The sequence below is a fragment of the Cydia pomonella genome, chromosome 8, assembly GCF_033807575.1.
Source record: "Cydia pomonella isolate Wapato2018A chromosome 8, ilCydPomo1, whole genome shotgun sequence".
In the NCBI taxonomy this organism is placed as follows: domain Eukaryota; kingdom Metazoa; phylum Arthropoda; class Insecta; order Lepidoptera; family Tortricidae; genus Cydia; species Cydia pomonella.
This window is the reverse complement of record NC_084710.1, coordinates 7,495,403-7,514,898: the sequence shown is the minus strand read 5'-3', so window position 1 is coordinate 7,514,898 and position 19,496 is coordinate 7,495,403. Positions and strand designations below refer to the sequence as shown.

The window sequence follows — 19,496 nt, the reverse complement described above, 5'->3', positions numbered from 1 at the left end:
CGTGTGCCAATATTGGCCGTTTCTCTGGGATCACACTTTATACACACTGTATTCGCGATTGGAAAATAAAACAAGGACTTCATCATAAGGTTCCTCACGCCAGTCATGCTTTTCACTCGCCGAGGTGAAGTAGCATAACATTGGCAGGCAATACTCTTTACAATACCTGAAGTAGTGCGTATAACAGCTAATGTTGATGATAAAATACAATTTGAGACTATTAGGTAATAATTTGTTCAACTTTCAGGTGAGATCATATTAAGTCGGATGATATGAATTCTCCTGCTATATCACTGCCAGGATACACTGTTCACCGGAGTATCCAGTTGTGGCCGTTTACTATCAGGCGGGTTATAATACGCTTGTTTGACACCTGCTTAGTATATAAATGTAGTAGTATATCTGTGGAGAAGAACCAGCCCTATATTTGGCACTGTTGGCAGCCCTCAAGGACCATGAGCGCCAAAGCTTGGGTTACATAAATTCAATTCGGACACCTCAGAGTGGCGCAAATTGGCGCGACTAGCGCAGGCGTTCTTTGACGGCGTCCGCGTGACGCGATCGAACCCGGTGCAAATGCATTGTGGTTTTGGGATTTCACGGAGATCTATCCCATTAATTTAGACTCTGTGACACAGTTGGATAGGGATATGTATGCTGGGACAGATAGGATTCTTAGTTTACAATATATAAGTCCCTGCCCAGCTTTATATGCATGTAGCTACAAAAATAAAAGCAGAAAAATATCGTCAAAAGGTTAGCATGAAGGATTTAACCGAATTAAAATATCGAGTAATTGTAACCATGTATATGTTTACAATCACTCGATATTTTAAAATATCTTTCTTTAGGTAGATTGTAGGTAGATCCCCATTTCATAGACGCTTAGGTTGACTGGTAGAAAATGCCTTAGTTCGCCATTTGTAAATTAAGGCTTTCTTTTATGCAATAAAGTTAAAATAAGTAAAGAATCAAAATAATTATTTTGATTTTATACGGTTTTTTTAATTACGTCGATGAGACGGCTTGCCTCAGACATTATATAACGTACCTGGCAAAAAAAAACTCCGAGTGTGCAATAAAGTAGTGTCTCTTTTGCATTGTATTTACCACAAAACAGTTCAATCAGCGTTGGCATACACGACCCGCATGGTCTCTGCGAACTCCTGGCCCTCGCGCCAGCCCGTCACCAGCACCAGAGGGTCCCCCACTCTGACGAACGCGCGCTCCATCATCCACTTGCACGCGAAGGCCACGCGCTGGTTCACGTCCACCAACCAGTCGGGGTCAGGCTGGTCTGGAAAATATTGATAGATAGTAGTTGGTACCCTAACTAGTACAGCTAACTAGCTGTTTAGTCAGTATTGTGTGCTACATCTGATGGATAGTTGTGAGCCACAGAATGTCGGCCCGATTCGAAGAATGATTAAGACACGTTTAAGATCTTGGAAAGATATTTAAAAGATTGATAACTAAACGACATGTCAAAATTGACGTTTATTTTGATTCTGCTGTGATCCCAATAAGATCTACATATCTACGATATTTCTAACGTCAATTATACGACATACAAACGATATCTAAATGAGAGCTTATCTAAACCAGAACTTATCGTTATCGTATCTCATGTATGATTTAGATAAGTATATGGGTTGTATGTTTATTGCTGAGTCTAAGTATGCATAAGATTAAATTTCTAACCATACCTACAAATTATAGCCGATTCATATTTTTCTACTTATATATAAAGTACCTACCTACCATTCCTACCAACTCTCACTGACATATACCTATCAGGTGTAAATTACAATCTGATGATCATTGCTGCCACACTGAACTGAAAATGTAGTCTTCCGTTGACTAAACGTAAATGGCATAGCTATATCTATCTATCTATCTATATTTATATAAATTAGTTGCTACGAAGCTAAAGTCTCAAGCAGCCGCTTTTTACTGGGATACAGACAAAACCTTACCTTCGTATACCAACGGTATGATGCCCCTCCACATATGAAGCTGCCTGGCGATAATCGGGTATCTAGTGAGAGCGACGATCGGGCAGCGAGGTTTGAAACGAGACACAATATGGGCGGAGTGTCCAGTCGACGTGACCACGACTATGCCTGCGGCGAGCGTGCGGTGCGCCGCTAAGACCGCTGCAAGGCCGATGGCGACCGATTTGTTGCAGGGGAGCGGGCTCTGAAGATAGAACACGTGACAAGTGTTTAGAGAAAACTGTACGCAACTTATGTTACTTAGAAGTTCGGCCCTGAGCCACTTTACTGACATATGCATTAGAACAATTAAAATTATGTGACTGTGCTTAAAGTCAAAATGTCTACACCGAAGAGTTTATTGAAAATAGATCAGGTTTGTAAAGTTTTCAGAAAAAATACGTGTAGTTTCACAGTTGAAAAAAGAGGACGCTGAAAGTGATAGATATAATGTATTGTGGTGGTCACTGGATTGGCAAGCGTCAGTATTTGATAACCACAGTTACATAAGCTGTCAAATTTGAAGCGTGAATTTGTCTTAAACTTAAATCATCTTACAATGAATCTTTGTTTTACACATAACATACCGTATCAATCATATCCATGAACAGTTGCCTTGTCCACACGCAGGCTTCAGCCTCCTTGCATGCCTTGGCTAGGCAAGCGACGGTCTCCACCGGGTATTGACCAACCGCCGTTTCCGCAGTTAGTACCAGGGCGTCAGCTCCATCTAACACGCAGTTCGACACGTCCAGCAGCTCAGACCTTAGCGGCTGCGAGTGGTATCTCATACTGCTTAGAAGTTGGCTGCTAATGCTTACTGGGATATTAGCCTTGAAACAAAATAACTGTATGTTTTATTAGCTCACTGAGGGTAGTAAAGTCATGTTCATTAAACATAAGATTGTAAAAGTAGCCTACGCATCAAAGAAAGCATCTGGGTTAGGGTCAAAGAGGAAACAGTAGCTCGGTAGAAAATAGACAGGTAATAGTGGCTCAAGCCATACACGCATATATGGTTCCTAGACCCTACACGCAGCAGCTGTTATATAATATATAAGACTTATATGTAACAAGAGGTTTAGCTAAAAATTAGCAAAATTATCTTCATTTGAGTGGATATTAAATTACTACTAACAAGTTACCTTATTAGCGCGAGCAATCATGTTTTTTTGAACTAATATCAATTTTTTGGGAGTAATGTCTGATCCCAGTTCTTGTCTTGAAATCATTATTCCATTTGTCGCCTGTAACGTACATAAGTTTAGTTAAGTAGTAATTTATCTTTAAGATAGGACAAAAAATAAAGTAACTTACATCGAGTATTTCATCGAAATTATGGTATCCTTGGATAGTTTGAATTTGAGATATGATTGCAATTTTTTTACCCTTTTCCCCCAAAAGTTGTTTTAACTCTCTAATAGCGTCGGCACTGCTCACAAACGGAGCGATTAAAATATCGAGCTGGAAAGTAATAAGCAGTTTCAGTGTAAAAGTAACAAATACTTAGGTACTAATTATCGAAAATATGATTAGTTGATATAGCTACATACATAAATAACTCAACATCATAAGGAAGAGAGGTTAGAGCTAAAGGTAGTAAAAGTAAAAGGAAGAATAACAATAATCGATCCTAATATGTTTCAACTCTACATGTTCCTAATGTTCCAACTAATAAAGGTTTTGGTCTTAATGAGATTGAATGCTAATTTATTTTTTCTAGTATTTGTATATAGTTACCTGATGGGATTTAGCCAATTCAATATCCATTCTGTCTTTTTCAGAAAAATTTGGCATGTCTAACAGTACATTAGGTATAAACACATCTTTATATGAACCTAACTGCCCACCCCTTTCAATCTTACACGTCATTGTTGTAGAGGAGATGACTTCTACTATCAAAGATATAGATTCATTGTCCAACAAGATGTTGTTCCCTTTCTTAACTTGATCTGCTAAATACATGAAGTCAACAAAGATGGTGTATGTAGAACATCTATCTTTATATGTTTCGTCTGATGTTAGTCTTACTGTTTCTCCAGTTTTTAGGTCAACGGTATCCCCATAACTCTAAAATATTTAAAAGATGTATGAAATTAAATTTAGTTCCGTAAAACCACCGACCTACAGATTGTCATTCATGAAGACCCGTGCCTTGACTCGTATTGTCATGTTAGTAAAGGTTTGATGAATCTGCGCGTCATCGTGGATGACATGAACTATATAGTCCAAAAGCTCCTTTCTATGGTCAAAAATGAACTAGTTCTAATCTGGTGCGAATATTATTTGAATGACGAAGTTCTGAGCCAAATTATTATCACAAAAGGAAGAAAAACTCAGACAGCCCATAAAAGAAGTTCGGTATTGATATTTAATTGAGGTTTGAACTAGACTAGACCATAGTTGTGGTGCTGAACTATAAATAGTTGGGTGGTTTTACGTTTCTTCCAGTTTTCAGGAGACTCATATGTACTCACAATCAATATCATAAATCGATTTTAACTTACGTCAGCTATCCGTCCAGTCCGAATTTTTTTACCCGTCAGACGCCCAGCAATAGCGAGAGGAAACATTTTCTCCATTTTGACACTGTAGTTCTTGGCAGCCTGTCTCAAAGTTTTGATCATTTCAATGTGTTCTTCGACGTTGCCAAACGAAAAGTTTAGTAAGGCTATATTCATCCCGGCTGCTATCATTTGTTCTACGACTTCTACGTCTGTTGTGGATCTACCTGAAAAACAATAATTATGACCGAAAAAACTAACAAACTTATCAGCAAATAATATAATTGAATCCGACATAACAACATAGCATGGTCTTTGGATTTCCGGATCGGTTTTAAAGTTTCAAATATTAACCTTTCGAGACCCGTGGGCTCCCTGGGTAGCCAGCTTCTAAAACCAATAACGGCATGTCGCTATACTATTTGTCCGGGTCTCGAAAGGTTAAATCTTTAACGAGAATATCACTCGCCAAAGTTGACAGTTGATATTTAGTTACCCATAGAGGCGATGATTCCAGTGAGACGCTGGCATCCAGGAGGTGCCTTGATGTCAAGGTTTAGGTAATGGTCAAGCGGTGTAGTTGCATTCGCCGAGGGTAACTGCTGTCCAGGCAGCTCCATAGCGTCATACTAAATTTTGAAAGAAATGGTTTAGGTCGGACCAGCTAGCATGACTTGCGTTCTCGCATGAAGGCGCGCGCGAAAACAAGTTATTCTAGCCGGTCAGATCCTAATGCTACCTTCTTCATAATCAATGTTTCTCCTCTACTTAGATCGTTAAAAAAAACAGTAGGCAATGGGAATGGTACTCTATTAATCACTTTAAGAGTAAACACTAATTGTCCATGGCGATTGGATCCCCTCTCGCCGATCGTACCAAGGTCTAAAATTCACCTCAACTTAACGGCAACATCAAACTAGTGATACAATCGCAATAAATGACGAACAATATAGGTATAACACACGACCTTAACTAAGCTGGAGCTGGAACCTGTTTAGTAAGTTTAAAGACTAAAAATACATAAAACCTGTAATCTATAAGTAATTTAATGAAGATGTATGAATTTAGTATTCCCATTTAAGATTCACTCCATATAATGCAATTATAGTTTATTTACTTACTTCGCCCAACGCAATGTCATGATTTGTAGGCCACACCATGATATTATACACAAGGTACAAAATAAATTAGTTTCAAAAAATAATAATAGTATTTTCGTATATTCTCATGAAATTAATGTCATTAGTGTTATGACAAGCGATGTCAAATTGACAATAATAATAAAAAATGCGATAGTTTGTGATAAGGTTATATCTGTATTTCTATAAACTACATAGAAACAAACCCATGTACATTCGGCAAACATAAAACCACATAATGATAATGTAGAAGAGAGGCCTATGCTCAGCAGTGGGCGATAAAAGGCTGATATGATGATGATGATGATGAATGTAGAACAGAAAACGTTAGAATCCTTTTAAACTACCTCTGCAACGATTTCGGAGTAACAAAGCGAAAGTACCACTATTAATGTCATGTTTTCGTAGGAATTTGACTGAGTGGTACCCTCATACTCTGTTTCTGCAAAGTTTGTGCAGAGTAGTAGTCCAACTAAATCCATAGCTAAGCAAAAAGTATAGCTAAAAAATATACATATATTACGATCCTACATTCGTAAATACCGATAAATTTGCATGAAAATAATAATCCATTTTAAGCGCAAACATTATCAGTCTAACCAATAGTTGATACACATAAACTTTGTATTAACTTCCAGTTAAAGTACGAATAAGTTATTCATATCTCAGTAAAAACCAACTTATATAAATATTATGTAAACTATTATATGCTACTACTATCTTTCAACCCTAATTACACCTAAGTTTGTGTTAGAGGTGTAAAAATTAAATATCATTAAACGCTTTCTGGTATAAGTATTTATTCATATATCACAAATGGGTTTTTTCTGTAAAATTTAATAATCGTTGGCATAATGCCCAATATCTTCTCTAGGTCGTTTAGTTTGCTTAAATAACATACCTGTACACAAGCAAAACTAAACAGCTTGTTGTGGTATCTACTTTAACAAACAGTGTGACACAACTACCTTATGGGCCATTTATGAATATTATAAATTGCATCCTGTCTATATATAGGCATTCTGTATTGTTAAACAAGCCAAGTAAAACTGAGGTAATCAGTTGTTACCAATCATATATCACAAATGTATTTTTCTGTAAAATTTAATAATCGTTGGCATAATGCCCAATATCTTATCTAGGTCGTTTAGTTTGCTTAAATAACATACCTGTGCACAAGCAAAACTAAACAGCTTGTTGTGGTATCTTTTATTAAGCATCTGACAAAATACTATAGTAATAACTGTAATAAGTATAATTATTACCATTTGTTTAAAAAAAATAAAACATGTATCAACTGCGCCGAACATTTGTAGATTTACATAAATTTTCACCGATTATAAACAAAAATATCGTAACATACCGGCAAACAAAAATTTTAATTAAAAATAGGAGTTGTTATTACTACTACCATGTGGAATGCTTGTAAGATCTGAATATATAAGTATTATCTGATTAGAATTAAGTTTGAAAAAATCTGGCTATTATATTTTAATGTTTTGTGCAACCGTATATTTATTGGACTACATAATCACATAGTTTTACTTTTTTCCACTTTCTAACTATCAATCAACATTACGAGTATTATTATAGTAGAGATTAAAATTATTGATAATAACGAAAGATATTAAAATATTAACTATCTATAGCGGTAATACAGTTTATTGTTTCATGGTTTTAGATACCTATCTGTATATAATTTATAGTAGTACTCGATAGAAAGATGAATAAAAGAAAAAAAAACGTTTACCTACACTCGTTACTTCGAAAATCGTGAAAAAGCCTTTGTTGGCCTTCGGTTTAAGCGGATAAACCGTATTTCTGTTTAGAGAAGCCGATGGTAAATTAGCGCGTACCAAAGAATCCCGGTCTTCAGGTAAGCGGGGCGATAAACAAAAGCTAAATCTCCAAACAGAAACGCTGAAATCACACCATAAACTCATGATAGATACGTCTTTTTCATTCAAGACAGCAAAGCAGCTGTCGGTAACAACGCAAGAAAAATAAATACAGGCCAAAATAAATAAAGACAAGCCTTATTTGTGGCAAAACCATTGGGGGATCAAAACGACGTTCGCGAGAGATGAAAATGGGACGCTGGGGAAAGCAATTCAGCTTTATATTTTGAAATTCGAATACGACAATATTTGAAATGTATCGTACACATCGTACACTCCTATTTAAAAGTAACCGTTGATTTCTAAATTAAGTTTGAACGATTCAAGGTTGTCCATGAAATAAAAAAAATATAGGAAACTAATAATTTAAATACCCATGCCAAGTGATGTGTGGTTCTGGAAGGTCCTATCAAGATTAGTAATGTCATTCCAACTAATAGTATTTGCTCTGCATATATAATTCCTTTGAACTCGTGTTGCGCATAATCAAGATTTTTGCTATTTGCCACTCGAGGAATAAATCCAAGCATTGGCGTACATACTATCTTATTAGAACCACTCAATGCATACATACTATTTAAGTGCTGTTATTACTCGGGTTATGAGCTTATGAGGATCATCTACTCAGCTTTTACAATCACCATTATATTAGATAGATCAGATTCATCCCGCGTAGCCAACGTGCTAATCGTTAACTCCGTAGCGAACGAAACGCACCTGTCACTGTCGCACTGATATGGACGAGTTATAGAGAGAGATGATTACGCTACGCTACAGAGCGTTAACGATTGGCACTTTAGTTTATTTTTGCCACAGCACGTTGGCTACGCGGACAGAATGAACAACGAGCACACAACTGGCAGCCTAGCCAAGGTGACAATCACTATCGCTACGACAAGGAAACACTTTGTAGCTCTCTGTCAATCTAATCTAATTTTCTCGGGTCAGAGATGTAATTGTAGGGTTAGAGCAAGCGTAGCTTTATTTGACGTTCATAAGCGCATTGTAATATGCCTACTTGGAAAACAAACTATCTTTATCTCTATCACTCTTCCATATTAGTGCGACAGTGACAGCTGCATTTCGATCGCTACGGAGCGTAAGCGACTTGCATGTTGGCTATGCGGCCTGGTAATAAGTGTAACTAAGAGACAATGCTTCTCCACTAATCTCTTGCATCTCTTGTAGGTTTTCGTAAATTACTGCTATTTTTCATCGCCACAAAATATATTGGAAGCTTCTTTTTAAAACCCGCTGAATATATCTTGTCGGTTAATACGTTTCTTTTTGGGAAAATACAGTCTGATTTCGAAAAAGTCTAAGGAAATATCTCAGTTTCAATTGTATTCCCTGACGGCCCGCGGTTGGTTGGAGTCATGCAGGGCTGTTGTTACGATTGCTTTTCGAGCAGCAATCGAACGCTAGATGCGAGCTAACCAATATAACGGCAATCTTGAAGGCATTAGCAAAGCTACAAAGGACGTTAGTTAATATTGTTATTTTGGCGGTATTCGGAGTCCAGCTGTGCTAGCGTCTCAGAGACAAAGTGTGGAGGTGCCACTCAAAAATTTCATTTTTATAGGGATTTGACGTTAATGGTGCCGCACTGTGTCGCTTGCCAAGTCGAGCAGAGTTAAGTAGGCCGAGGGAGGGATATGTTTGCCAAGAAAAAAACAATAAAAAACAGCCGACTAGAGTTTTGCTGAGCGAGAATAGGTAAATCAAGTGATTCTATGGTTCCTCCTCCTCCTCCACGCACGCACCCTTAGCTTGAACTGAATCTGTGTTTGTTTCAAACTTTTTTTTACTAACAACTGAGAGATCGATCACATAACTGGTTTACCTGATGCGAATACGCCGATTGGTATTGGATATGATTCCATGGTGCTCAACACAAATTGTTAAAGGAAACAGCCGCGCTCCCAAGGGGGTGCCATCCATAAAATCTTCGTCCGTCCGATATGAAAGTATAACTTCTTTGTTATAACTTTTTTGCGGTATAAAACATATGTAAAGGTTAGGTACACGCAGAAGGATTGTTAAACATATTAAGTATCATCTAGCAGCATGGTAAATATGCGACACGGCAAAGGAATTCGTTATAATTATATATAAACTTATATACCATCTTCTATGTTTACTGTTCTATGTGTATTTTGGTTTTATTGTTCTTTACGTCTCTATTTGAAAATACATATAAATTTCAAAGGTTGTACCTACCAAAAATCGGATCCTATGGATCACCGCAGGCTATTGACACGCACGACCCCAGAGGTGTCAGATGCGCGTGGCTGTCTTTATTAGATACTTATTCACTTCAAAAGGGCCATACGTATTCGGTAAACCGTTTATTTAACTAACTTTACAAGTTTTAGTATGCTTTATTGGACATTATTATTCATTTAGCTTTTGGTCGCTGACGTCCTTAGCTTCTCCAATTTCTTCATCCACTTCGCATCTGCAAAAACAGAGTAAATTGTATCAAAAATAGTATTCCTCCGCATTTTAACTCATAATTGTATTTTTTTCCCTATTGTTCTTATCTGTGTGAAATTATGAAATTACTTTATACATGTTTACTAGGTATGCTGTATTGAGTTATTGATGGACAATAAGGTTGCCGAGGATGCACGCTCGCTCATAGGCGTGTACGTTTATGATACCTATATACTTACCCACCCGTTGATTTCCGCCTTCAGTATGCTGACCATTACGCAGGCCGGTTGTTACTTCGGTATATTGCATGAACACACTCTTGCTTAAAACATATTGTAATCCGATACTTACTCAACCATCGGTTTATTCGAAATGCCCACTGTCAGTATGCTGACCATGTCACAGTACGAACTACCGTCGGTGGCCCGCTTGAGGACCGCGTACGTATCACCGTAGTGCAGCCAGTCCAGCTTTACTGCGTACTCCACGGCGAAGTTTATGCGTGCTGTGAGCGTTAGGTAAAACCTCTTCGAAGGTTCTCCTAAAAACGAATCACGATGCTAAAGACTATCTGCTTATTTTTAGTCAGGCTCTCTTTCGTGGCCTGCGAGTGGCGTTGCGAAAGAACTCGGTGGTAGAACCTTTCATATGAACAATATAATTAATGTAATATCGGCCTATATCTACACGTGAACTGCTAGATATTAAAGATTTAGCGACATTCATGATTTGTTCTATGAGCCCTAAAAGTCCTTTAAATTGAATCCTATCAACAAAATTAGTTTTCTTTCTTCAAACATCAGTCTTTGTGAAATTGGTTAAAATTTACCAAACAAGCTTTTACAAGTTACAATTAAGTAACTATATAACGGAAATTGTAGGTACTTAATGTTAATAATTACTCTAAATATATTAATAATTAATCAAGTGCAAGAAAAAGTACGGTATCGGATCAAAAAGTCAACGAGCTAGCGCAAGATAGGAAAAGCTGGAAGATTCTTGACAAAGAATAGAAAAGATGATGTTAAAAATTCTAGTTTGTCGCTTAGGGGAAGGCCAAAACTAACCAGAGTCGCCCTTCTATTTTCTTTTGATATTTTTTCACTTAAGATTAAGATAAATCGGTTACCCGAATACAACAGTGGCACCATGCACTTGTATATCTGTAGCATCCTGGTGACTCTCACGTTAGTGCACACCGCTAGGACCAGACAGCACGGTCTTATCTGCGCGAAAGGAGGAATGTCTTTTCTGTTTAGCTTCCTAGGATGTTTTTAGATAACTTTGAAAAGAAATCAATCGAATCTAACTGACTAATTTTATTTGTTGAAGTTTGGGGTTGGTCTGATAGTAAAAGTTGTTCAGTATATCCTATATTTCAATTACTGTGGCAGAGTATTGATAAACGTTTGAAAATATCCTGGATTTCTAAGACATTGTCAATATTTGTGGCGTCAAACAACACCTTGTTGTTATAAGGAAGTTGGCAAGTTGGCAAAGGTAGGGCTTGAAAGTTATATAACCAGATGGTTATTTCCATTAGTTTCTGTTCGGTAGTGATGGATGAAAAATAAGACCTGAAATAGAGCCTTGGCTGTGCGCCCTGTCACCGTCGGTAGAATGATGACCTGAGCATTGGACTGGTTTGCTAAAGCTACGCATGACATCACGCTCGCCTCTGCTGCGTTCACCGGCATCAAGTACTGAAGACAAGGAAATATTAATGACACAGGGACATTCGCAAGGACTTTATCTTTGACCTATGAGGATGAGGTAAAATATTTCTCACTTTTTTATTTTGCTATACACGAAATTCGTGTCACGAATGTTGCTTCGCGATAGGTTAAAGAGAAAATAAAACAACCAGAGACCATCGTGTTTTCTGTTTAAATTTTGATAAGGATTGTGATTCTAGCCCGATATAAAGTTTTACCTATTGGAAAGTATGATCGACAATTTTCTGAAGAGAAAAACCATCAGGTTGGTCATTGGCCACCAATTTAAAATAAACTACCACCCAACAAAGTATGCCATTTATATTTTTATATTTTTCTCAAGTTGGAGTTATTTGATTTATACATTATTATTTTGATAAGAACACTTTGATACTTGTAATGACAGAGTAATACAATAAAAGTATAAATGAATAATAAACCTGGTTAGTAAGTCTCCAAAAGCTATTTTTGGTACAAGTATACGGTTCCACAGTGCGGCAAATATCGTCCAGAAGCTTCACCGATTCTATTGTGTTGTCAATGTTCTCGCAGTCCTTGAAATAAATTGAAATTAAAAAAAATCAGGCAGGCATAATGTAAAGTTCAATAGAAATTGCAAATAATGTAAACACATATGACAGATTTTGTTAGCATTTTACATATAACCTAACATTGTTACGAAGGTTGTTTATACTGAAATAATTATTAAAAATTAAAGTCAACAATGATATAAAGGATTTATGGTTGTCCTTTAAAAGGACATTTATCACTCAGATAATGAAGTAATGATAGTAAATTGGTTTGTTTACATTATATGATATTTCTATTGAACTCCACTTTATAGTGGCTCTTAAGGTATTAAATAAATAAATAAATAAATAATCTTAAAATGTACATAATTATAATATAAAACTAAATAAGCTTATAGTCAAAAATTTCATTTTTGATAAAAGCTTTTATCGCTGACTGTACCTACTTTTCTTTAAATAGTCAACTAATACTCATCGAGACAATTCTCAAACTTAAACACAATGAGCGTTGTTTTATTTTATCACTGAGGTCCTATTGCCACCTCTGGTCTCCATCATAAGATCCATAATACTATGAGTACCATAATACGTATTGCATTGTCACCCAACTAAAATTTTTAATGTTAGTCGTATAATCTCGTAAAAAAATACACCTCACACCTTAAGGATGAACCCTGACACACCGTCCAGGATGGCGTTGGTGACGTCCGCGATCTCGTTGCATTTGGTCACACCGTAGCGAACGGCGCTTTGCATTACGCCGCCTGAAAGAAATATTGGCTTGCCTGCCTGGAAAATGTTAAAAGTAGACTAAAAGTAGAGTAAAAGTAGTCATCAGTATTTTTTAGTTTTGAATAATATGTTCTTGCAGGTGAACGATAACTATTAAGGTACAGTCAGCATCAAAAGTAGCGGATCAAATAACGCTTCATAAGTATCTACCATTCTGTAACAGCTTAACAAAAAATTATGTATTTAATATTGACCAACTAAGACTATAAAAGATATACTTTTGAACGTGAATTTTAGAAATTTGTCTTTATTTGGAAAAGTTATCCAGAATATCAGATACTTTTGGCGCGTTATTTTATCCGCTACTTTTGCTGACTGTACATTAAACGTCATCATTTCAGATAGTGTACTCGGTTTTATTTTCTGTTTAAACACGGCGCTTATCTTAAGCGTTTAGTTTGCATGCTCAGATGTTTTTGAATTGAACCCCTAACAGCCATGGTGGGTACTAAGAGAATTTCCACGTTGATTCAAAAAAACAATATTCAAAAACTTGCTTAAATGAAACTCCCTAAAGATAACCAATAGTGTTATTTCAACTACATAATTATAATGCCGTGGAAATTTGCATTTGAACTTGGAGCAGTCATAATCAAATCATTCGCGAGCTAGTGTTAATTAATTCAAGTAGAGTTCGAGGAGAGGAGTTTATTGCGAACTACCTATTGTAGTCTCAAGTTGAATGCCCAATGCAAATTAAAGTAAACATTTAAACTTCATTGAGTATTCTAATTTGTTTTATAAATAGCAGATAAAAGCTAAACAAACAGATCTCATAGGTATTAAAAACAAGGGTTATTTTTTCCGCTGGATTGGGAGGCAGTTTGCCACAAATATAACAGTACAAATATTATTTAAAAAAAGAAAAACTAGTTCTTACTTCTTACCACATATTTTGCAATTGCAATACATATTCGGCTACAACGAACGGACCTGAGATGCAACCGCGAAAGGGTCATTCCGCAACAATCTCATTCTCCTGGCTATATCAATTTGCAAATTGCCAAGAGATTCCGCTTAGCAGTTTTGGTTTAGATGGAACTTGGCATGGCTTACACAGTCACCAAACGTGAGATGCTAATAAAGCGGAATCTTCTGGGAATTTGCGAATAGGTATGGCCAGGGAATGAGATTTTTCAGGAATGACGCCAAAGCGCAATATAAAAAAAAACTTCAAACTCGCTAATTTTTTGGTGAAATTAGACGTTTGACCTTTGCAAGCTGATTCTGTCTTAACAATCTACCTTACCCCACTTACACTACCTTATGCCTACTCAGCTGGCATCTTACGTGCACTAAAAAGTGCGAGATGACTTATGAAACGATTCCTGATTGTACTTCGTGACGACCAATTCAATTCAATTCAAATATACTTTATTCATGTAGGCCTAGCAACAAGCACTTATGAATAGTAAGACAGTATTACATATAATTATCTTAATCTAATTATCAGAGCAATTTATTGATGTTGTAAATATTATTCCATATATAATACTAATGAATATAATTCATAGATCAAATTTAATACTAAAACTTTCACAAAATATAGTCATACAAAAAAAAATGTATAAAAAATACTACTCTAGATTGTTTCTAGAATAAATTCTAAATGTCAAACAATATAATAAAAACAACAAAGGAAATACATGCATTGGAATATCCATTTCATCATCATTATTCAAATATAATAAATAATTAATCATTTCGAATCACAATTAATCCCACGTTGTTTTATCATTCATGTAGTCTTGTGTGGTATAATAAGCTTTAGAAATAAGTTTACGCTTTACATGATTCTTAAATTTATTAATTGGAAACTCAGTAATATGGTTTGGAAGTTTATTATAAAATCTCACACAATTACCCATGAATGATTTTTTAATTTTATGGAGCCGAGTGAAGGGCACGGCGAACTTATGTTTATTTCTAGTATTCATATTATGAATGTCACAATTTTTCTTAAAATCGGCAATATTTTTATGCACATACAGAATATTCTCATAAATGTATTGACAGTGCACTGTCATGATGTCAATTTCCTTAAATTTATCTCTCAGTGAGTCTCTATGGTTCATTTTATATATTGCTCGAATAGCCCTCTTCTGCAGAACAAAAATGGTATTTATATCTGATGCACCACCCCACAGTAAAATACCATATGACATAATGCTATGGAAGTAACTAAAATATACTAATCGAGCTGTTTTTACATCAGTTAACTGACGGATTTTGCTTACTGCAAAAGCTGCAGAACTCAGTCTATTCGAAAGAGTAGCAATATGGGGACCCCACTGGAGTTTAGAATCTAAAGTTATACCAAGAAAAACTGTACTATCAACTAATTCCAATTCCTCATCCTTCACAATGACACTTGTTTTTACATGCCTTACATTACTAGTGACAAACTTAATACATTTAGTCTTATTCTCATTTAACAATAAATTATTAACATTGAACCAATTTACTACTTTTGAAATAGCATCGTTTACATCATTGTAAGCTTGTTGCTGTCGTTTGACTTTGAAAATAAGTGAAGTGTCATCTGCAAACAATACTATATCATGGTGGGTCTTTACAAGGAATGGCAAGTCATTTATGTAGATAAGGAACAGGAAAGGTCCCAATATTGACCCCTGTGGTACACCCATAGAGACCAATGACCCCGGTGATCGCTGTCCATTCACATCGACCCTTTGTATTCTACCATTTAAGTAGGACTTAAGTAAATCCAGTGCCGCTCCTCTAACTCCATAATAGTGTAGTTTCCTGATTAATGTTTCATGACAAACGCAGTCGAAGGCCTTAGACAAATCACAGAAGATACCTATAGCATCTCGTGACTCCTCCCAGGCATCGAAGATATGCTTAATTAGCTCAACACCAGCATCGGTTGTCGAGCGACCCCGTGTAAAACCAAACTGCTTATTATGCATTAAATTATTGACGTTAAAATGTCGTACTAATTGAGAAAGAATTAATTTTTCAAAAATCTTACTGAACGTTGGTAGCACAGATATCGGTCTAAAGTTAGTGGGGTCAGAGTTGCTACCCGATTTAAATAAAGGAGTTATTTTACTATGTTTCATTAAATCAGGAAACTCGCCGCAATCAACACTGTTGTTAAATATAATTACTAAGTCAGGCGCTATAATTTCTACTAAGGATTTGACAGCATGGACAGAGACTCCCCAGAGGTCATTCGTTTTTTTGACATTAACCGAATTAAACGCCTTTACTACATCGGAGGTACAAACACGTTCAAAATGAAAATCTCCACAACACTCTGGAGCGTTATCTTTTAATAGAGTAACAGCGGATGAGGGTGATGAATTTAAATCCAATTAGCTTTACCGGCTCAGTCAAGGTCGTATCAAAATAAGATACACTCCCCTATCAAATTGTTAAAACAGAATCGGCCTCCCGTTTCTTCTAAACTTTACTGACTAGGTAACGAAATGGAACTGTTGTACTTTATGTCAGCGCAAAGTAAGGTTGACCATCGTAGTCGGGAAGCGGAAAATGCGCGAAGTAGTTGTTGTCGCTTCTTATTTCTGGGAACGACTACGGGGACAATTTTTCGGATTGTAGCCGTATTGAGAATGTGGATACGGAGATCCTGATTTTAAATATAGGTAGATTACTATTGCAATTACGTACACATGTTTAAAAAAACAAAATCTAATAAGAAAATAACCACTTATTAACGGTTCTTTCCTACTTTTTATGCAATTTGTAAATTATTGAGTGCTAAGTTTGGAGATGACAGTTTTATAATTTAAATAAAAAACAAACTTTAACTACATAATAGGTCTGCATCATTAGTCTGATTTTTTCGAGTATTCATGTATACTTATATCAGTTATATCTAACTGGCGTAGGTACACATTTATTATGTTATTGACTTCTTTACCTGTTGACATTTTGCTACAACCCACTTCTGCATGCTGTTCAATCTATATTTATATGTAGTGCTCATTTCATACGGTAGAAATTCTCTTAACAATATGATGCCGTCAGATTCCTAAAAAAATATTTTAATAGCTGATAATAATTACGTTCTATCCTGTCGAAAATAATTCCTTATTTTATACTAAACTATACAACACACTATTTGTGTAAGTATTTGTATAAATAATGCACTTACTTTCAATATTTCATCTAGGTTATCAATAGCCCTTTCTGTGCTAATGCTGCACAGGATGATGGGCCGCCGAATCTTCTTGCTGATACACTTCTTTACTGTCTTAATTCCTTCTTTGTCCTCTACGTGGTTAAGAATGATTGCATCCACCTTCAACATCAAGGATGTATAGGCTTATACTGGTTTCAAGGAAGGTTTATATATTCCTACTTTGTACCCTTGTTAACATTTTTGGATTTGACAAAGGTTCAATATAATAGTTTATCGTCAAACGTACGTTTATTTACCTGATTCTCCACGACAAATTTGATTACAGCCGAGTCTCTCTTCGTAACAAAAGGTCTCGTAGTTTTCAAACATCGGAAACAAACACCGCATATGTCTCTCAATCTGCCGGTTTTGACAACCACTGTTTTAATGGTCTTAGAATTCACAATCTCAGTACATACAAGACCGATTTCATCCGCGTCTATAGCTATCTCCATACCAACTGGCACTTCACTCGCAAGGTTAGGATTATCAACGAAAATTTTACTTGTGTTGCATTTGTTGATGTACGATACATCACAAGTGAGCTGGACTTCCATGTCTTTTTTTAATATAATGTATGGTACGTCCTAAAAATAAGATCTTACGTAAATGATACCTATGTTATGTTTTATTGAAAGGTAACGAAATGTGAAAATGTGCTTCATATTTATCTTACCTGTTCAAGAATGCCAGTTTTAACAGTGCGGTTCTTCAGATCAATACAGGTAGCAAGAGGCCAGTTCAGCACGCCGTATTTCTGACAGCAATTGGCGGTGGCAGTTTTAATTTTACCTAGAAGTTTGATGTTGTCCTTGGTGGACTGGTGAGACATCCTGAATCGAGCTACATTTAAGCCGGCCTCCATCAGCTTCTGGACGTCTACGGCTGTGACCACACTGTTTGCTGGAAAAAGTCTTAATTTTAACCGATGTGTGTATGTATGTTTTTCTGTAGGTAGGTCCAAATTGTCAATTAACTACGCACGCACGCCTTACCGCTATCGCTATAACCGATGATTCAATGACCCAAGGAAATTTTATACCAAAGGAACGATAAGAGTTTCCATTAATTAAAGTTTAATTTCGCTTGATAATGCTGCGGCCACACGGGCCACATATCGGGATTCGGCGAATATACGTGATGGCGTCTCTTTCATTTCCCTTGGATAGCCAGATACGCCGTCACGAATATAAAAAACTTGCCAAGCGAGATAGCTCGAAGAAGACCTATGTCCCTTTTTTCTTCGGGGTGACTATCATGTGACAATTGAATAAATGTTGCCACAGCTAAATAAAACTGGGTACTTTTTTTATACATGTCATTATTATAGATTTTGCCGTGCTAATAAGGAATATTACGCGAAACTCTGCGCAGGGGGCGCCACTACCATATTCTGAGGGTCTACCGCAAATCAAGAAAATCGAAATTTCGTTATCTAACCTCTCTATTACTCTTGCATATTCGAGCGATAAAGAGTTAAAGAGGCAGATAACGAAATTGAGATTTTCGTGTTTCTTGGTAGGCCTTCTGTAAAAAAAACGCCTTAATGTATCAATATCATATTTTATTATCTGTGAAACCTTGTCAAAAAACTGTTTAAGTATATATATGTTAGTCTATGATTAAGGATAGGTGCTAGTGTTAGACTCTGGCGGCAGAACATTGCAGTAATACCTCCTATTAGGTATTAACTCAATTAAGGATATCAAATAGAACATATTGTTATAAAACTAGGTTGAATAAATGAATTCTTTATTAATTACATGGAACTACTCATATATCCTACATCTATGGCAGTACCAATACGGCTTACCTAAAGTAGCCATGATAACACTGCGTCTTCGTTTGAATAATCTATCGTCGAGAATGTCCTTATCAGTCAATGTACTAAAATCGATATTCTTCAATTCTGCAGTCATTTGACCGATTTGTGTTGTATGAATCATTTTAGAAATAGTTGTTTACTAGTTTATATTATAAAATAATTATCACGTAAAATACTATACGTTTATAAAAATTATGAAATAGCGATAGTCGTAAAATGTTAAAAATAAACTCAACGAAAACCAATGTATTTTGGTAACAAAACTTGACATGTGTCATTTTCAGGTGTTACTCGTGTTATAGTGCGTTCACATTTTTATTAAACAATCAAACCTAAAAAGTCAAAATATGTAATAGATGTAATCAATTCTAAAAAGTTTTGTAAACAATGCATGTTATTGTTTGTAATGAGAGAATCATGTATTTTGTATTTTAAATACAAAACCATACATCAAATATCTGTCAAACGCAAAATAAGACTGTACACCGTTGT

At 36.0% G+C, this 19,496-nt stretch overlaps 2 protein-coding genes across 8 annotated transcripts; both read right to left on the bottom strand.

Moving 5' to 3' along the window:
* Window positions 1-1,074: 1,074 nt before the first annotated feature.
* Window positions 1,075-10,273, bottom strand: LOC133520456 (pyruvate kinase-like). 5 transcript variants are annotated; one of them, XM_061854887.1, is made up of 10 exons: window positions 9,756-10,273; window positions 9,379-9,522; window positions 4,995-5,127; window positions 4,502-4,725; window positions 3,735-4,064; window positions 3,312-3,458; window positions 3,140-3,241; window positions 2,582-2,827; window positions 1,977-2,199; window positions 1,075-1,297 (listed from the first exon to the last, which is right to left on the bottom strand). In XM_061854887.1, the coding sequence occupies exons 3-10, from the start codon at window positions 5,116-5,118 to the stop codon at window positions 1,122-1,124; spliced, it is 1,572 nt and encodes a 523-aa protein (XP_061710871.1). In that variant the 5' UTR covers window positions 5,119-5,127; window positions 9,379-9,522; window positions 9,756-10,273; the 3' UTR covers window positions 1,075-1,121. The 5 variants fall into 5 exon arrangements, with proteins under 5 accessions (XP_061710871.1, XP_061710869.1, XP_061710867.1 ...); XM_061854885.1 differs by lacking the exons at window positions 9,379-9,522; window positions 9,756-10,273 and adding an exon at window positions 8,177-9,351; XM_061854883.1 differs by lacking the exons at window positions 9,379-9,522; window positions 9,756-10,273 and adding an exon at window positions 7,910-8,152.
* On the bottom strand, window positions 9,869-19,496 carry LOC133520458 (uncharacterized). Of its 3 annotated transcripts, XM_061854888.1 has the most exons (11): window positions 18,993-19,496; window positions 17,856-18,082; window positions 17,437-17,766; window positions 17,153-17,299; window positions 16,919-17,029; window positions 12,877-13,005; window positions 12,127-12,240; window positions 11,549-11,674; window positions 11,101-11,197; window positions 10,323-10,512; window positions 9,869-9,993 (listed from the first exon to the last, which is right to left on the bottom strand). In XM_061854888.1, the coding sequence occupies exons 1-11, from the start codon at window positions 19,123-19,125 to the stop codon at window positions 9,930-9,932; spliced, it is 1,668 nt and encodes a 555-aa protein (XP_061710872.1). In that variant the 5' UTR covers window positions 19,126-19,496; the 3' UTR covers window positions 9,869-9,929. The 3 variants fall into 3 exon arrangements, with proteins under 3 accessions (XP_061710872.1, XP_061710873.1, XP_061710875.1); XM_061854889.1 differs by lacking the exon at window positions 12,127-12,240; XM_061854891.1 differs by lacking the exons at window positions 9,869-9,993; window positions 11,101-11,197 and having other exon boundaries at window positions 10,367-10,512.